The sequence below is a fragment of the Carcharhinus amblyrhynchos genome, chromosome 27, assembly GCF_965287045.1.
Source record: "Carcharhinus amblyrhynchos chromosome 27, sCarAmb.v2.hapA, whole genome shotgun sequence".
Classification (NCBI taxonomy): Eukaryota; Metazoa; Chordata; class Chondrichthyes; order Carcharhiniformes; family Carcharhinidae; genus Carcharhinus; species Carcharhinus amblyrhynchos.
In genome coordinates this window covers 2206294-2224268 of record NC_137350.1, presented here as the reverse complement: position 1 = coordinate 2224268, position 17975 = coordinate 2206294, and the positions used below count along the sequence as shown (strand labels likewise).

Here is a 17975-nt window from a genome sequence, read left to right as displayed (position 1 = left end):
ACGTGAGAATACCATCCACCAGGTACATGGTAGATGCTCTTGCAACTCGGCCAACATTGTCTACCTGATATGTTGCAAGAAAGGATGTCCCGAAGCATGGTACATTGGGGAGACCATGCAGACGCTACGACAACAGATGAATGAACATCGCTGGGCAATCACCAGGCAAGACTGTTCCCTTCCTGTTGGCGAACACTTCAGTGGTCACGGGCATTCAGCCTCTGACCTTCGTGTAAGCATTCTCCAAGGCAGCCTTCACGACACACGACAGCGCAGAGTCGCTGAACAGAGACTGATAGCCAAGTTCCGCACACATGAGGACGGTCTCAACAGGGATCTTGGGTTCATGTCGCACTATCTGTAACCCCCGTGACTTGCCTGGGTTTGCAAAACCTCACTTACTGTACTGTCTGGAGACAATACACATCTCTGTAACCTGTGATCAGTGCTCCTTCCACTCACATTGTCAGCCACTTCAGGTCTTGAACAGCAGGTTAGGTGTAAGGATTCGCATTCTAATCAGTAATCTCTAAACTGTCTGTGCTTTATATGCTCTGTCTGAGGCCAGAACTCTCCATTCACCTGACGAAGAGGGAAACCTCGAAAGCTTGTGAGTATTATCAAATAAATCAGTTGGACTAAAACCTGGTGTTGTCAGACTTTTTACTAAGTTATGCTAAATCAGGGCTTTAAAGTTAAAATGAAAAGAGAACTTCCCTGGAAGCTTTGAGATATTGCATATCAGAGAAAACAGGACGACGCAGCATGCTTGATTGATACTCCTTCCACAAATATTCAATCTCTTCACCAATGGCAAACAGTGGCAGCCTTGTGTACCATCTACAAAACTCACCGAAGGAATGCAGGTTCCTTAGGCAGCACATTCCAAAGTCACAACCAATAATACCATCCAGAAAGACAGGAGAAACAGATACCTGGGAGCACCACCATCTGGAAGTTCAAGCCACTTGGGTGGCATGGTGGCACAATGGTTAGCAATGCTGCCTCAGTGCCAGGGACCCAGTTCAATTACCAGCTTGGGTTACTGTCTGTGCGGAGTCTGCATGTTATCTGTGTCTGCATGGCTTTCGTCCAGGTGCTCCAGTTTCTTCCCATAATCCGAAAGACATGCTAGTTAGGTGCATTGGCCATGCTAAATTCTCCCTTCGTGTACCTGAACAGATGCCAGAGTGTGGCGACTGGGGAATTTTCATAGTAACCTAATTGCAGCATTAATATAAGCTTTAAACTTTAAAAACTTTGAATCATAGAACCCCTATCGTGTAAAAGGAGGCCATTTGGTTCATCAAGCTTGCACTAACTCTTTGAGAGAGCATCTTACCCAACATCACCTCCCTGATGTATCCCCGCACATTTACCATGGCTATTCCATAGAACCTACACATCTTTGGGCATTAAGGAGCAATTTTAACATGGCCAATCCACTTAACGTCTTTGGACTGTGGGAGGAAGTCTGTTGTTGCAACTAACTACTCTAGTTAGTCACACCAAAGGCTTCTAAATTTCTTGACCCCCATTGATGACTTTTCCAAATCCGAATGTATGTTTTACTATCTATGCAACGTACAATAAGGAGCCAGTCGCAAGGTTTGCTTGAGTGGTCACACAGAGTGGTGAGTATCTGGAATAAGCTACCACAGGTAGTAGCAGAGATGGGTACAATTTTGTCTTTTAAAAAGCATTTAGACATTTACATGGGTAAGATAGCAGGATAAGGGCCGATTAGGACTAGCTTAGTGGCTAAGTAAGAAGGACAGCATGCACAAGTTGGGCCGAAGGGCCTGTTTCTGTGCTGTAACGTCTGCCTCTATGAACAAAGGAGCAAGCTGCTAAATCTGAGGGCATGCATGCACACGTGTATCAAAAATGACAAAAGTTAAGAATCCAAATATAAGGTTAAATTAAATTATGGTTAAGTCCTTTGCTTGTCTGCATTGAATCTTGCAGTCATTTTAAGTTAGCTGGTTCCTTTGAAATCTATTAACTGCTTATTGGAGACAATTAGACAATTTCCCTTTCTTAAAAAATCTCTCATCCATCTTCAAAATATCAATGTGCCTTTCCTAAGGTTCGTTCTTCAGGATATTCACCACCTCTTGTACTGGATTTACTTAAGAGGGAAGGACTTTTTTTTGCACAAGTATACTTTATAGATAAAATATCTGGAAAGCAACATTAATAAACATTTCAAGTCATCATTAACAGGAGAGTGTCATGATATTTACATTCTCTACTAAGATCAGAATATTCTATGAGGTGTTTCAATATAGTAATGAAAACCTTGCAAACATTTCACTATTTTCATTTTAGAAAGTACAGTGCTGTTGAGAGATTTTTTTTAAATGATGCCTTTCTGAGAGTTAAAAAGCCAATGGCTGAGTGGACATGGCTAGTCCTTAATGCATCTCCTTGCTTCCTCCAAAAACCGATTCAAATACAAATTGAATCTTATTCATGGTCCTCACAAGATCCAAACTGACAAGAAAAGGCATCACACCTGATCTTGGGCTTGACCTTAGCCAAAGAGATCCTTTACTACTCCAGTAGCAGCTTTTCCAGATCCCTCTGCTTCTGCGTATTGCAAGCCCAATTCTTAAAGCCCTACTGTAGTCGTTAGTGTAGAATAAGTCATTGCATTTGTATGATCTCAGAAACTTTTGACACATTTCAAGATTGCAGCAGTCAACAGGAGATGGAGTTCCTTCATCCTCCACAGGAGCTTTGAGTGTCTGTTGGTTTTATACCCTGGCTGGCTAGCAGTTCCCCATTATCTTAATACTATTATAGTTGATTAAAGTCCAGGACTTTGTGTTTTTAATATCTTCCTTGCTGTTGGGTTTCAACGTCTGCAGATTACCTGAAATGTCTCTCTCTAGTGGTGTCACATTTTAATGCAGTTTGTTTTGTCTCATTTCAAATTCCAGAATTTTAGTTGAAGGATTTTTTAAAAAGACATTTTTGTGTGACTTCATGACAGTGAGAAGATGTTGCAGTTGCTCATCAGCAAAGTCAGGGGAAAAACGGTCTATATGAGCTCGAGGGAGTTGACTGCTGACCCACATATCACTGTTTCTAGCATATGCCTGAATGGCTGTAAGATCTGGAGAGCTATTCTTTGAAGTGTAGGATTGGCTAGGGTGTACATATTTTCTGTATTTGTTTCAGTTTGCAGGAATTGATTGGAATGTATCCAGATTTACAGCAGTGCAGCTACAGGAAGATTCATATTTAATGTTATTGGCATGTTGTCTTCAAGCATTAACAATTGAATTGTCTTCAAGGCAGTTGACATGAAACATCTCCAGGTTTCAGTTCTTTTGGTGTCACTGCATTTAACAAAGTTTTGAACTAAACAAAGCTTTTGCATTTTCAAAAAAGCTAGTTCTAATTCAGTCTTTATAAAAGTAATACTTTCCTTTCTCATACTCTCATTAAACATTTAATGGTTTAAAAATACTGTTTAAATAATATCCCATAACCTAGCATGCCGAGTACTATATAGTCTAAAATTAGCATAAGCAGGAAAAATCGAGTTGTGGAAATTGGAACTGGAGTCAAATTCCAGAAAGTAATTAGGAGGCAGCGCACTCATCTGGAGCATGTGAGTAGCAAAGGTCAAAGAGAGTGCAATAAGAACCAGTTTTAGAGAAAAAGTCAGAATGAGTGAGAACACAATAAGCCCATGGGTAAATGAAAGAGAGGAGGAAAATATGAAAACCCATTTGAAAGAGAGGAAGAGAGCACTGAGAGCCAGAACTGAAGCCAGAGCAAACACATGAGAGTTAACTCTCAAATCTTCATTTTGGCTCAGTGGTATTAACTCCAATTCAGCCCCACTCCCAGAGACTTAAGCATAAATCTAGTCTGTCAGTACAGTATTGAGGGAGTCCTGCATTGTAAAAGGTGCCATCTTTCAGCTGATATGTTAGATTGAGGTACAGTCTGCCACCTCATGTAGTTCTAAAATATCTGATGCAGATTTTCCTGGAATCTTGTTTATCCCTCAGCCAACACCATCAAAACACCAATGTGTTCAAATGTTTCATTGCTGTCAATGGGACCTTGCTGTATGTATATTGGTTACTGTGGTTCTCTACAGTAAACCTGAGTTATAAAGGTTTGGGATGACCTGAGGTTTGAAGAAGGCCTGATAGAAAGATAAATCTTTTCCTTTCATTTGAAATACGAAATAGAGATGAGTAAGAATAACACCAGAAGCTTCCATTTCTGTAACACCTTTAATGTAAAACCCCTACAGTGCCATTTGCCCATCGAGTCTGCACCGACTGTCTGACAGAGTATCTACCTAAGCCCTCTCCCTTGTCCTATCCCCATAACCACAGACATTTACCATGGCTAATTGTTCTAATCTACACATCTTCAGATACTAGGGGCAATTTAGCATGGCCAATCCACCTAACCGGCACATTTTTGTACTTAAAATGGCGTTAAAATGTCTGAAGACACAAATAGAAGCAAATGAACAAATAGTTGCTGGACTTGAAAGGAAACTGACAGTTCGGTCGAAACAAATGCTTTTCAGAAAGTTTTTAAGAGGGAAGGGAGATTTCAGGAGCAGGACTGAAAAGGCTGATGTTCCTGTTGTGTGGACTTTTTAAACAAGACCAGTCAACTGAAGCACACAGAAAGGAATTGAAAGGGGAGCTTTCGGTATTTAGGTATATATGGTGAGCAAAGTTTAAGATATTCTCAAGATCAGCCTTTCTTAAGTTGACCAAATACAAAAATAAATGTTAACCATCATGAGTTTGTTGAAGTACTTTAAGTTTTAAACAGTATGGCTTTCAGAAACTGAATCGATACAAAGTGCTATAAAAGTCTGAAAATGGGAGTGTCCCCCCCGGATGGCTCCACCATGCTGACTACCCCTCCATAAGCAACCCCATCATAGGCCCCACCCCCTTGGTACACTTCTAATGCCCATCCTGATCCGCTGCCAGGATGCATGGTGGGCAATGCATTGCCAAGCCTCCGACCACCTATGGCCTATGATTCCCTCCCCCTTCTTCCCCTCCCCCTGGTGTGGCCATTACACTTCACTAATGGAGTCCAAAAGTGAGGCGGAAGGTTCCAGTAGGTTGCAAAATTCCCTGCGCGAGCAAGGTAAGTCATTTTAACTCTCTAATTTTGGCCGATCTCGCTGACAAAACAGGGCCAGAGGAAAGCAAACCGATTCACACCCATTTTTATCATCGTCCATCATCTTCCCCACTTGCCATACTGGTCAACCAGCACAGCAAGCCAGTGAGATCAAGCCCTACATGTTAATTTACATAGAATTCCATTAAAAATCTCAATGATTATTCCTGTAAATCAAGATTACAATCAACACCCACAAACTCTCACCTGACCTCTGCCTTTAATCTCATTGTGTTCCCATTGATCAATAATCAGTGAAGATATCGCCTGAATGAAGATTCAGGAGAGATCTTCTTCTGCTAGCTGGTCACACTATCTTTACTGCACTGTTAAGTAAAGGAAAAATATCCCCTTATATCCAGGATTGACCTCATTTCCCCCCTTGTGTATGATATCACTGGGGTCAGTGATGGAACTTTCCTGAGATATTAGTCACTATGAATGAATGATATCTTTTCTTATTTCCCCATTCCCACCACTTGTATGACTCCACGTGCACGTTTCATGTGTTTTCACAATTCCAAGCCTCATTGATACCTAATTTCTAGTAATTACAGACTTCCTTTATTACTCATATCCCAGTTTCTAGTAATTACAGACTTTATTTTATTACCCATGTCCTGATTTCCTGCATTTTATAAACCTTTGGTCATTTACTGCTCGTCTTTACAAATCCAAAAGAGGCATAGCGTACAAAATATTTAATAAGAATCATCCAGGTGTTTTTTTTGCCCCACACTGTTTCAAAATTCCTTGCTCCCTTGTCCTTCATGCTAACTTGTAAAAGCAGACTAAATTTCAAAATTCCCTTAATGATCTCCATCTTGTCAGTGTTTTGGTGACAATTAGAATGCCTGCAATAAAATCCTACCCCATACTTGATTTACTGACAGACTGTTGATTGTTTTATTGCATGTGTTGCTTTTAGGAATGCAACATAGACACACCGTTTCACAATGATTTTCTGTAAAGTGTTTATTTACACAAATGATTTGAGCTTTACTATTGTTTCCACCCCCTTAACTCCTATGTTACCACATAGATCAAGCTAGAAAATTCAATACTGGCCAATTTGACTTAAAGTCATAGAGATTTACAGCATGGAAACAGGCCCTTTGACTCAACTTGTCCATGCTGCCCTTTTTTTAAAACCCCAAAGCTAGTCCCAATTGCCCGCATTTGGCCCATATCCCTCTATACCCATCTTACCCATGTAATTGTCAAAACGCTTTTTAAAAGACAACATTGTACCCACCTCCACTACTACCTCTGGCAGCTTGTTCCAGACACTCACCACCTTCTGTGTGATAGAATTGCCCCTCTGGACACTTGTATCTCTCCCCTCTCACCTTAAATCTATGCTCTTAGTTTTAGACTTAATCAGATAGTGCCTGTGTACTGTCTCACAGCACAACAGGCATAACTGTAGACTTCATAAGCAGCCAAAAATGAATCAGCGACCTGGTCATTTGAATTATTTTAGTCGATAATACAAGTGGGGCAAGGCCATACAGGGACTTGAAGTTGAGGGTAAGAATTTTACATTTAACAAGTTACAAAATAGAGGAGTGAGCTTTCAGTTGAATATTTAAACATAAACAATTCTAGTTACATAGGCATAAGAGGAAAGCTGCTACAGCTGATTGGGTAAATAAACTAAAAGGTATAGTGGTAAATAGCAGTGGGGAACATTTAAAGAAACAGTTAAAATATTTTAACAAAAACTCAGCAGGAATGATCCATGGTGGTTTAAAGGGAGACTAAGGACAATAGATTTTTAAAAAAGGGTCATAATGTTGCTAAGGACAGTAGTAAGTCTGAGAATTGGGAGTGTTTTAGAAACCAGCAAAAGGTCACCTAAAAAATTGATTAAAGGGAAAAAATAAAACATGATTGTAAAATTGTCAGGGATATAAAAACATATTTTAATAGCTTTTACAGGTATATAAAAAGGAAGAGAGTAGGTAAAGTAAATGTTGGTCTCTTAGATGCAGAGACAAAATAAATTGTAATGGCAATGAGAAAATGGCAAAATCATTGAGCAAATATTTTGTGTTTTTCTTTACAGTACGGCACATCGTATAACAAAGGAAAAGTAACCTAGGGGCTAAAAAGGCTGAGGAACTTAAGATGATTAACATCAGCAGAGGAAAAAGTACTAGGAAAGCTTAAGAGACTAAGATCTTAAATCCCTAGCATCTGATGAACTTCACCCTAGGATCATAAAAGAGAGAGCTTTAAAGATGGACTGGCAATGTTTTTCCAAAATTCCCTAGATTCTAGAATGATCCCAGAAGATTGGAAATGAGATAATGTAACACCACTATTCAAGAAAAAAGGGAGAGGGAAATTATTGGTCACTTAACATGAGTGTTAGTCATCTGAAAAGTGTTGGAATTTGTTATTAAGGATGTCTGAACAATATGCTTGGAAAATCATAGTATGATCAAAGTCAACATGATTTAATGAAAGGAAAATTATGTTTGACAAATTTATTCAAATATTTTGAAGATGTAAGAAGTAGGATAGGAAAGGGGGAAAAAATTTGATGTAGTTTCAAAAAAGGCATTCAATTAGGTGCCACAAAAAAGTTTATGACACAAGATTAAGATTCCTAGATTTGTGGGTAATATATTAGTATGAATAGAGAAATGGTTACTAAACAGGAGGTGAAAAGTAGGGCTAAATGTGGCATTTTCAAAATGGCAGGCTGTGCCACAAGGATCAGTACCAGAGTGTTTGCTATTTATAATCTATAGTAACTACTTATGCAAACAGACGGATGTAATGCATGTTCATTGATGATAGAAAGATTAGTGGGAATGTAAGCTGTAAGAATACAGAGGCAGCCAAGAGATAGGTTAAGTAAGTGAGGAAGAAGGTGGCAGATGGAGTATAATAGAGAGAATTATAAGGCTATTCACCTTGGGCGTAAGAATAGAAAAGCAGGATTTTTTAAAGGGCATGCAAATAATAAATATTGATGTTCAAAGGGACTTGTCAGTTTCCCAATGCCTTGAAAGCTTTGATCATATCACCCTTACCCTTCTAAATTCCAGGGATTGGAATTCTGGTATCATTTTGGTCAATATTCTTATGAAATTTGTGTATTATGTTGTCGTGATCCACTTTGTTAAAACATAGCCTCAGACTGACTATCAGTGCCCTATCTGTCATTGCAAACAACAGTCTCATATCATAAGACCCTTGTCAGGCCTCATTTGGAGTACTGTGCGCAGTCCTGGTCGCCTCACTATAGGAAGGACGTAGAAGCTATTGAAAGGGTACAGAGGAGATTTACAAGGATGTTGTCTGGACTGGGAGGCATGCCTTATGAAGTTAGGTTGAGGGAGCTGGGACTCTTCTCCCTGGAGAGACGAAGGTTGAGAGGCGACCTGATAGAAGTTTATAAAATGTTGAGAGGAATAGATAGGGTGGATTCTCAGAGGCAGCCTCAAGATAAAGGTTTAGAACGGAGTTGAGGAGGAACTTCTTCACTCAAAGGGTGGTGAATCTCTGGAATTCTCTGCCCGTTGAAGTGGTGGAGGCTACCTCGCTAAATATTTTTAAGACGCGGGTTGATGCGTTTTTGATAAGAGAGGGGATTAAGGGTTATGGGGAGAGGGCAGGAATGTGGAACTGAGCCACGACTGATCAGCCATGATCTTATTGAATGGCGGGGCAGGCTCGAAGGGCTAGTTGGCCTACTCCTGCACCTATTTCTTATGTTCTTATTTCCCCGGGTTGAAATGGTCGCTACGAGAGGACACAGATTTAAGGTGCAGGGAAGCATGTACAGAAGTGATGTTAGGGGTAAGTTTTTCACTCAGAGGGTGGTGAGTGAATGGAATCGGCTGCCGTCAGTGGTGGTGGAGGCGAACTCGCTGGGGTCTTTTAAAAGACTTCTGGATGAGTATATGGGATTTAATGGGATTGGGGGTTATAGATAAGTCTATGGATTGGTAGGTGTTGATGTGATCGGCGCAACTTGTGGGCCGAAGGGCCTGTTTGTGCTGTAGTGTTCCACCCTCCCACTTCCTCTAACCTAATTATAAGTGTGGGGGAAGTTTTTTTTTATTATAGTTTTTATTTTTCTGCTGGTAATTGTTTCAGGGATGGCAGTTCAGGCAGTGTGCTGCATCTCCTGTGGGATGTATGTGGTGAGGGAATCTAGTAGTGTTTCAGGTGATTTTACTTGTAAGAAGTGTGTTAGATTGCAGCTTCTGGAGGAGCGTGTAAAGGAGCTGGAGGTGGAATTAGAGGAACTCCACATAATTCGGGAGGCGGAGGAGGACATTGATAGGAGTTATAAGGAGATAGTCACTCCTAGAAATGAGTCTTGGGTCACTGCCAAGAAGAGAGGAAAGAAGCAGGTGGGGGGACTATCCCCTGGGGCTGTTCCCCTCCAAAATAGGTTTTCGGTCCTGGAGGCTACAGTTGAGGAGGAATCAACTGGGGATAGCCAAAGGGAGCAGGCTGCTGGGGGAGAGCCTAGTGTGAAAGCTCAGGTGGTTAGGGGCTGTAAAAGATTGGGCCTCGTGATTGGGGACTCCACAGTTAAAGGGACAGATAAGAGAGTTGGAAGTAAAGGTAGGGACTCAGGGCTGGTGTGTTGCCTACCAGGGGCTGGGGTCCGGGATGTATCGGAAAGGATATTCAGGACTCTTAAGGGAGAGGGAGATCAACCCCAAGTTATAGTTCATGTGGGGACACATGACATAGGGAGGTTAAGGGAAGGGGATATTAAGCAGAGATTTATGGAGTTGGGGTGGAAACTAAAGGCCAAGTCAGAAAGAGTGGTTATCTCCGGACTCTTGCCTGTGCCACGGGATAGTTTAGAGAGGAATAGGGAGAGGGAAAGTTTGAACTTGTGGCTGAGGGGTTGGTGCAGGAGGGAGGGGTTCAGGTACTTGAGCAATTGGGGCTCATTCTGGGGAAGGTGGGACCTCTATATGAGGGATGGTCTGCACCTGAATCAGAGGGGAATCAATATCCTGGGGGGTAAATTTGCTAAGGCTATGCAGGGAGGTTTAAACTGATTCGGAGGGGGTGTGGGATCCTGAGTAGAGGGGTTGAAAGTGAGGGGGGCATAGATGGGGACTGCAATGCACAGCATCGCAGGGGTGGGGTGGAGCAGGGTTTGAAATGTGTATACTTTAATGCGAGGAGTATTCACAATAAAGTGGATGAACTTGCAGCGTGGACCAGTACCTGGGACTTCGATGTTGTGGCCATTTCAGAGACATGGATAGAGCAGGGGCAGGAATGGATGTTGCAGGTCCCGGGGTTCAAATGCTTTAGTCGGAGTAGAGAAGGAGCTAGGAGGGGTAGCTTTATTGGTCAGGGATTGTATCACAGTGTCAGAGAGGAAGTTTGATGAGGACTTGTCTGTTGAGGTAGTATGGGCGGAGATTACAAATAGGAGAGGAGAGGTCACCCTGTTGGGAGTCTTTTATAGACCTCCTAAAAGTTCTAGAGAGGTTGAGGAAAGGATTGCGGAGACGATCCTGGTTAGGAGTGAAAGTAATAGGGTAATTGTTATGGGGGATTTTAACTTTACTAATATTGATTGGAATTGTTATAGCTCTAGCTCGTTAGAGGGGTCAGTTTTTGTACAAAGCGTGCAGGAAGGTTTTTTGACTCAGTATGTAGATAGGCCAACTAGAGGTGAGGCTATATTGGATTTGGTGCTGGGAAATGAGCCAGACCAGGTGCTAGACTTGGAAGTTGGTGTGCATTTTGGTGATAGTGACCACAATTCGGTTACGTTCACCTTAGTGATGGAAAGGGATAGGCATGAACCTCGGGCTAGTGGTTTTAGCTGGGGGAAGGGTAATTATGAGGCTATTAGGAGAGAATTAGGAAGCATTGGTTGGACTAGGAGATTACAGGGACTGGGAACGTCTGAAATGTGGAGTTTTTTCAAGGAGCAGCTACTGCGAGTCCGTGATAGGTATGTCCCTGTCAGGCAAGGAGGAATTGGTAGGGCTAGGGAACCATGGTGCACCAAAAAAGTTTTATCGTTGGTTAAGAGGAAAAAGGAGGCTTATGTTCGGATGAGACGTGAGGGCTCGGGTAGTGCACTAGAAAACTTTAGATTGGCTAGGAGGGAGTTGAAGAGTGAGCTAAGAAGGGCTAAAAGAGGACATGAGAAGACTTTGGCTGATAGGGTTAAGGAGAATCCTAAGGCGTTCTATAGGTATGTTAAGAACAGAAGGTTGGTTAGGGCAAGATTAGGGCCAGTTATAGACAGCAGAGGGAAGTTATGTGTGGAACCGGAGGAGATTGGAGAGGCATTGAACCAATATTTCTCTTCGGTGTTCACGCAGGGGGACATGGATATAGCTGAGGAGGACACTGGATTGCAGGGGAGTAGAATTGACAGTGTTGCAGTTGATAAGGAGGATGTGCTAGATATTCTGGAGGGTCTGAAAATAGATAAGTCCCCTGGTCCGGATGGGATTTACCCCAGGATTCTCTGGGAGGCAAGAGAAGTGATTGCAGAGCCTCTGGCTCTGATCTTCAGGTCGTCGTTGGCCTCTGGTATAGTACCGGAAGATTGGAGGTTAGCGAATGTTGTCCCATTGTTTAAGAAGGGGAACAGAGACTTCCCCGGGAATTATAGACCGGTGAGTCTCACTTCTGTTGTGGGCAAGGTTTTAGAAAAAATTATTCGGGATAGGATTTGTAGTTATTTGGAGAGTAAAGAATTGATTGGAGATAGTCAGCATGGTTTTGTGGCGGGTAGGTCGTGCCTTACTAGCCTTATTGAGTTTTTTGAGAAAGTGACCAAAGAGGTGGATGGGGGTAAGGCAGTGGACGTGGTGTATATGGATTTTAGTAAGGCGTTTGATAAGGTTCACCATGGTAGGCTTCTGCAGAAAATGCAGATGTATGGGATTGGGGGTGATCTAGGGAATTGGATCAGGAATTGGCTATCAGATAGGAGACAGAGGGTAGTGGTTGATGGTAAATATTCATCATGGAGTTCGGTTTCGAGTGGTGTGCCTCAGGGATCTGTTTTGGGGCCACTGCTGTTTGTAATTTTTATTAATGATCTGGATGAGGGTATAGTTGGGTGGATTAGTAAGTTTGCTGATGACACCAAAGTCGGAGGTGTGGTAGATAGTGATGAAGGGTGTCATAGTTTGCAGGAAGACTCAGACAGGTTGCAGAGCTGGGCCGAGAGGTGGCGGATGGAGTTTAATGCGGAGAAGTGTGAGGTAATTCACTTTGGTAAGAATAACAGATGTGTCGAGTATAGGGCTAACGGGAGGACTTTGAATAGTGTGGATGAGCAGAGGGATCTAGGTGTATGTGTACATAGATCCCTGAAAGTTGGGAGTCAGGTAGATAAGGTTGTTAAGAAGGCATACGGTGTCTTGGCGTTTATTGGTAGGGGGATTGAATTTAGGAGTCGCAGCGTCATGTTGCAACTGTACACAACTCTGGTGCGGCCGCACTTGGAGTACTGTGTGCAGTTCTGGTCCCCACATTATAGGAAGGATGTGGAGGCTTTGGAGAGGGTGCAGAGGAGGTTTACCAGGATGTTGCCTGGTATGGAGGGGAGGTCCTATGAGGAGAGACCGAGGGATTTGGGGTTGTTTTCGCTGGAAAGAAGGCGGCTAAGAGGGGATCTTATTGAAACATATAAGATGATTAGAGGTTTAGATAGGGTGGATAGTGATAGCCTTTTTCCTCTGATGGAGAAATCTAGCACGAGGGGGCATGGCTCTAAATTAAGGGGTGGTAGTTATAGGACGGATGTCAGGGGTAGGTTCTTTACCCAGAGGGTGGTGAGGGATTGGAATGCCCTGCCTGCTGCAGTTGTAAATGCGCCTAGTTTGGGGGCGTTTAAGAGATCCGTGGATAGGTTTATGGACGAGAAGGGATTGGTTTAGGTTAGTGGGTCATTGTTTTGTAACTGGTCGGCGCAACATCGTGGGCCGAAGGGCCTGTTCTGCGCTGTTATGTTCTATGTTCTATGTTCTATGTTCTAAAAATGTTCATTCGCTGTCATCAGTTTTATTTTTGGTGGCTGGTAGTTTTAACTTCTCTCCTCAATCTCTCATGTTGCAGGAAGAAAATGTAGTTACAATGTTTTACTAAGTATATCTTCATATTTTTAGTTATCTGAAGCAACTTTGTGTGCCATATTTTTGCTGTCTGAAATTTGTTGAATAAATTGTAATTTGTCAAAATACCCAAAGTTCCAAGTGATTCACTTTCCTACTCCTAATTTCTAAACATTTGTACGTGTTTTAATGCACTTGGATGTCGGTGCTGTTATTCGAGGTGTGATGCACTGAGTGAAGAGTTGATTTACAGATTGCTCCCTTCCAAAATTGAGCTGCTTTCAGAGTATTGTGGACTAGAGTTGAACAACTAAGCGCTTGTGCAAACAATTTGTGTTAATATACAAAAAGCATGAAAACACAGCATTTGAGTTACTGGCTTAAATTATATTTCTCTTTTAGTATATATACAATTCTGTGGTGTACTGAATATCCGGATTTACCAGGGAGAGTTAGGGTTTACCCTACTCATACGTAATTACCCTTTGGTCAGTATGCATTAGATTCATCTCTGGTATTTACAGACCCCATCCTACCCATTTCCTGAACACGCAGCCACCTCAGCTTTGCGAGTTTCTAACACAATTTTGGCACTTTTACTTCCCACTATCTCTTCAAAAAGAACCCTTCCTCAGTACCAAATCTAGCCATTACTTTCTTTGCAAAGCTCATCAGTATATAACTACCAGGCTGGCTTGGAATTCACCTACCTTGAATTTGGCTGCTTCACCACCCGAAGCACCATGGGAAAGCCATCCTCAGACTTTGAGTAATGCCAATCAGCAAGGTTCAGTTACCAGCCCAGGTGCCAGTATTTCAAAGTACGCAAGGTAACTTTTTTTGTCTCCTGGTGGGTATCATCATTTCTGTGTATTGTAGTTGGAGGCAGAACATCTTTGGAAAGATATTATACTCTGTTGATATTGTAAATAATGTATTCTTATCTCCAATATATATCAGGCATTGCAAAATTCATGATTGTTTGTCTACTTTCTGTTTTTCTACTTAGGAGTGGCCATACATTACTGGCATTTTGGTTTTCTCGTCAGGAAGGTAAACTGAACCGCCAACAGACCATTGAGCTGGGACACCACATTCTTAAAGCTCACATATTTAAGGTATTTTATGAAAACAGGTTTGAAGAGGTTATGTCATGTGTACATGACGGGATGACACAACTGGGTGACCAGAGAATAAATTACATCTGCATGATACAGCTGATTCAGGAACTGTAGCAGTAATTTTACTGAACTAGTAATCCAGAGGCCCAGAGCAATGCTTCAGAGACTAATTCAAATCCCACCATGGCAGCTGGGGGAAACTGAATCCAGTGATAAATCTGGAATAAAATGTTAGTCTCATTAATAATAATCATGAAATTATTGGATTGTGGCAAAAATGGTGGCACAGTGGTTAGCACTGCTGCCTCACAGTGTCAGGGACCCGGGTTCGATTCCTGGCCTGGGTCACTGTCTGTGTGGAGTTTGCACGTTCTCCCCACGTCTGTGTGGGTTTCCTTCCACAGTCTGAAAGAAGTGCTGATTAGGTGCATTGGCCATACTAAATTCTCCCTCAGTGTACCCAAACAGTGCCAGAATGTGGCAACTAGGAGAATTTCACAGTAACTTCATTGCAATGTTCATGTAAACCTTACTTGTGACTAATAAACTTTTTTACATTTACTTATTAATCCAGTTTATGAATAACCTTCAAGGCAGGAAATCTACCATCTTTACCCAGTCCGGCCTACTTGTAACTCCAGATCGAGAGCAATGTGGTTGACTCCCAACTGCTCTCTGAAATGTCCCGGCGAGATGCTGAGTTGTGTCAAATGCCTGTGGGAAAAGCACTGTAGGTATACCTACATGACATGGACTGCAGTGATTCAAGGAAGTGGCTCACCACCACCTTTTCAAGGGCATTTAGGAATAGATAACAAATGCTGGGTCTCATTGTGATGTTCTGAGTTATTAGTGGTTCTTTGGCACACTGAACCCTCTGTGGTGCCCTAGCACAATGTCCCTCACAATATTAGAGATAACATTCCATTTTATTTCCCTGCCTTCCTGTGAAAAGGTTTGCCATTACCTTCCTCTAACAATGTCATGAGGTGAGGAATGCATTGTGTCAAAAAAGCCTGCATATACAAATGCTGTTATTCCAAAATACAATACATTGGCAGGTAGCATCAGTCCATCAATTAATAATTCACCATTGGGTGCATTTCTGCTGAGTGCATGCAGATTAAAAGCTTGAACCTATTTCTGCCTATTATATTTGTTCTTACCTGTTTTGGTATATTTTTCTACCATATTCAATTGGAGAATTGTACATACTTAATATTAGAATTCTGGTTCTTGTCTGATATTAATTGATTGGTTGAGAAAAAATATAGAGTAGGAGAGAGAGGATGACTGCTTTAAAGGATGTCATCTATATGATTAATATAACGCAACTGGGAGTGAATTGTTAATTTTGTGTAATGCATGCTGTGCATGCAGAGGAGTTAACACCAAACAGGAGTAAATTAGTATTTGGGCTTTATTATATTTGAGCATTTAACAATGTCATTGTTTCTTCCACCATGACTGGGAGAAGTGTTCACTATTTCTCTTAATTCTTTGAAGGGTCTGAGCAAAAAAGTTGGGGTTTCATCATCAATACTACAAGGATTGTGGATATCTTACAGCACAGAAGGACTGTCCACAGCATTAGCATCTTTACGCAATTTATACACTCCAAACATCAAGGTAAGGCAATAATTAATAGTTAATTCTGTGTGTCAAATGATGTTTTTAGTCCTGAATTTGAATGCAGCTCATAATGCAGGCCATCTTCAGTTTTGTTACCACCAATTTTCAGGAATCATGAACTTATGGCATAAGACTGCTTTAGATTTAACAATGATTTTGTAATTTGACTGAAACAAAATTTGATTCAAAATCAAAAATTAAAAAGTATGTTGTAATTATCTCTCTGTGTTAATTGTTTCTGTTAGCACTTAAAGCAATTTTCACTCAGAGAGTGGTGGGTGAGTGGAATCGGCTGCCGTCGGTGGTGGTGGAGTCGAACTCGTTGGGATCTTTTAAGAGACTTCTGGATGAGTACATGGGATTTAATGGGATTGAGGGTTATAGACAGGCCTGGTAGGTAGGGATCAAAATTTGCTGATGACACCAAGATTGGGGGAACGGCAAATTGTGCGGAGGGTGTGGAGAGTCTGCGGAAGGATCTAGATAGGCTGGGCGAATGGGCCAGGAAATGGCAAATGGAATTTAATGTTGGCAAGTGTGAGGTGGTCCACTTTGGTAGGAAGAATGGTAGGAAGGACTATTCCTTACGTGGCGAAAAACTGCAGCAGGCGACGGTGCAGAGGGACCTCGGGGTCCTTGTGCATGAGTCGCAAAAACCCAGCTTGCAGGTGTAGCAGGTGGTCAGGAAGGTGAATGGGATGCTGGCCTTCATCGCGAGGGGGATTGAATATAAAAGTAGGGAGGTCTTGCTGCAGCTGTATAGGGCATTGGTGAGGCCGCAGCTGGAGTACTGTGTGCAGTTTTGGGCCCCGCACCTGCGCAAAGATATTTTGGCCTTGGAGGGAGTGCAGAGGAGGTTTACTAGGCTGATACCGGAGTTGAGGGAGTTGAGCTATGAGGAGAGGCTGAATAAACTAGGCTTGTACTCGTTAGAGTTTAGAAGAATGAGGGGAGATCTCATTGAGACATATAAGATGATGAATGGGATGGATAGGATAGAGGTGGAGAGACTCTTCCCACTCAAAAAAGACAGTAGGACTAGGGGGCACAGCCTCAAGATAAAGGGGGGGCGGTTTAGAACGGAGTTGAGGAGGAACTTCTTCACTCAAAGGGTGGTGAATCTCTGGAATTCTCTGCCCGTTGAAGTGGTGGAGGCTGCCTCGCTAAATATTTTTAAGAAGCGGGTTGATGGGTTTTTGATAAGAGAGGGGATTAAGGGTTATGGGGAGAGGGCGGGAAAGTGGAACTGAGCCACGACAGATCAGCCATGATCTTATTGAATGGCGGGGCAGGCTCGAAGGGCCAGATGGCCTACTCCTGCTCCTATTTCTTATGTTCTTATGTTCTTAACATAAGAACATAAGAAATAGGAGCAGGAGTAGGCCAACTAGCCCTTCGAGCCTGCCCCGCCATTCAATAAGATCATGGCTGATCTGTCGTGGCTCAGTTCCACATTCCCGCCCTCTCCCCATAACCCTTAATCCCCTCTCTTATCAAAAACTATCAACCCGCGTCTTAAAAATGTTTAGCGAGGTAGCCTCCACCACTTCAACGGGCAGAGAATTCCAGAGATTCACCACCCTTTGAGTGAAGAAGTTCCTCCTCAACTCCGTTCTAAAACGCCCCCCCTTTATCTTGAGGCTGTGCCCCCTAGTCCTACTATCCTTTCTGAGCGGAAAGAGTCTCTCCACCTCTATCTTATCCATCCCATTCATCATCTTATACGTCTCAATGAGATCTCCCCTCATTCTTCTAAACTCTAACGAGTACAAGCCTAATTTATTCAGCCTCTCTTCATAGCTCAACCCCCTCAACTCCGGCATCAGCCTAGTAAACCTCCTCTGCACTCCCTCCAAGGCCAAAATATCCTTGCGTAAGTACGGCGCCCAAAACTGCGCACAGTACTCCAGCTGCGGCCTCACCAATGCCCTATACAGCTGCAGCAAGACCTCCCTACTTTTATATT

General features: G+C 42.4%; 1 protein-coding gene across 4 annotated transcripts in view; it reads left to right on the top strand.

Annotated features, from left to right (window-relative positions):
• Positions 1–17975, top strand: part of LOC145359270 (protein TANC2-like) — a 1038666-nt gene that overhangs the window by 916537 nt on the left and 104154 nt on the right. For all 4 annotated transcript variants that reach the window (XM_080213802.1, XM_080213801.1, XM_080213799.1 and 1 more), the window contains 2 exons: positions 14266–14374; positions 15884–16006. In XM_080213802.1, the coding sequence (XP_080069928.1) occupies positions 14266–14374; positions 15884–16006 (232 nt within the window). The remainder of the gene's footprint in view (positions 1–14265; positions 14375–15883; positions 16007–17975) is intronic.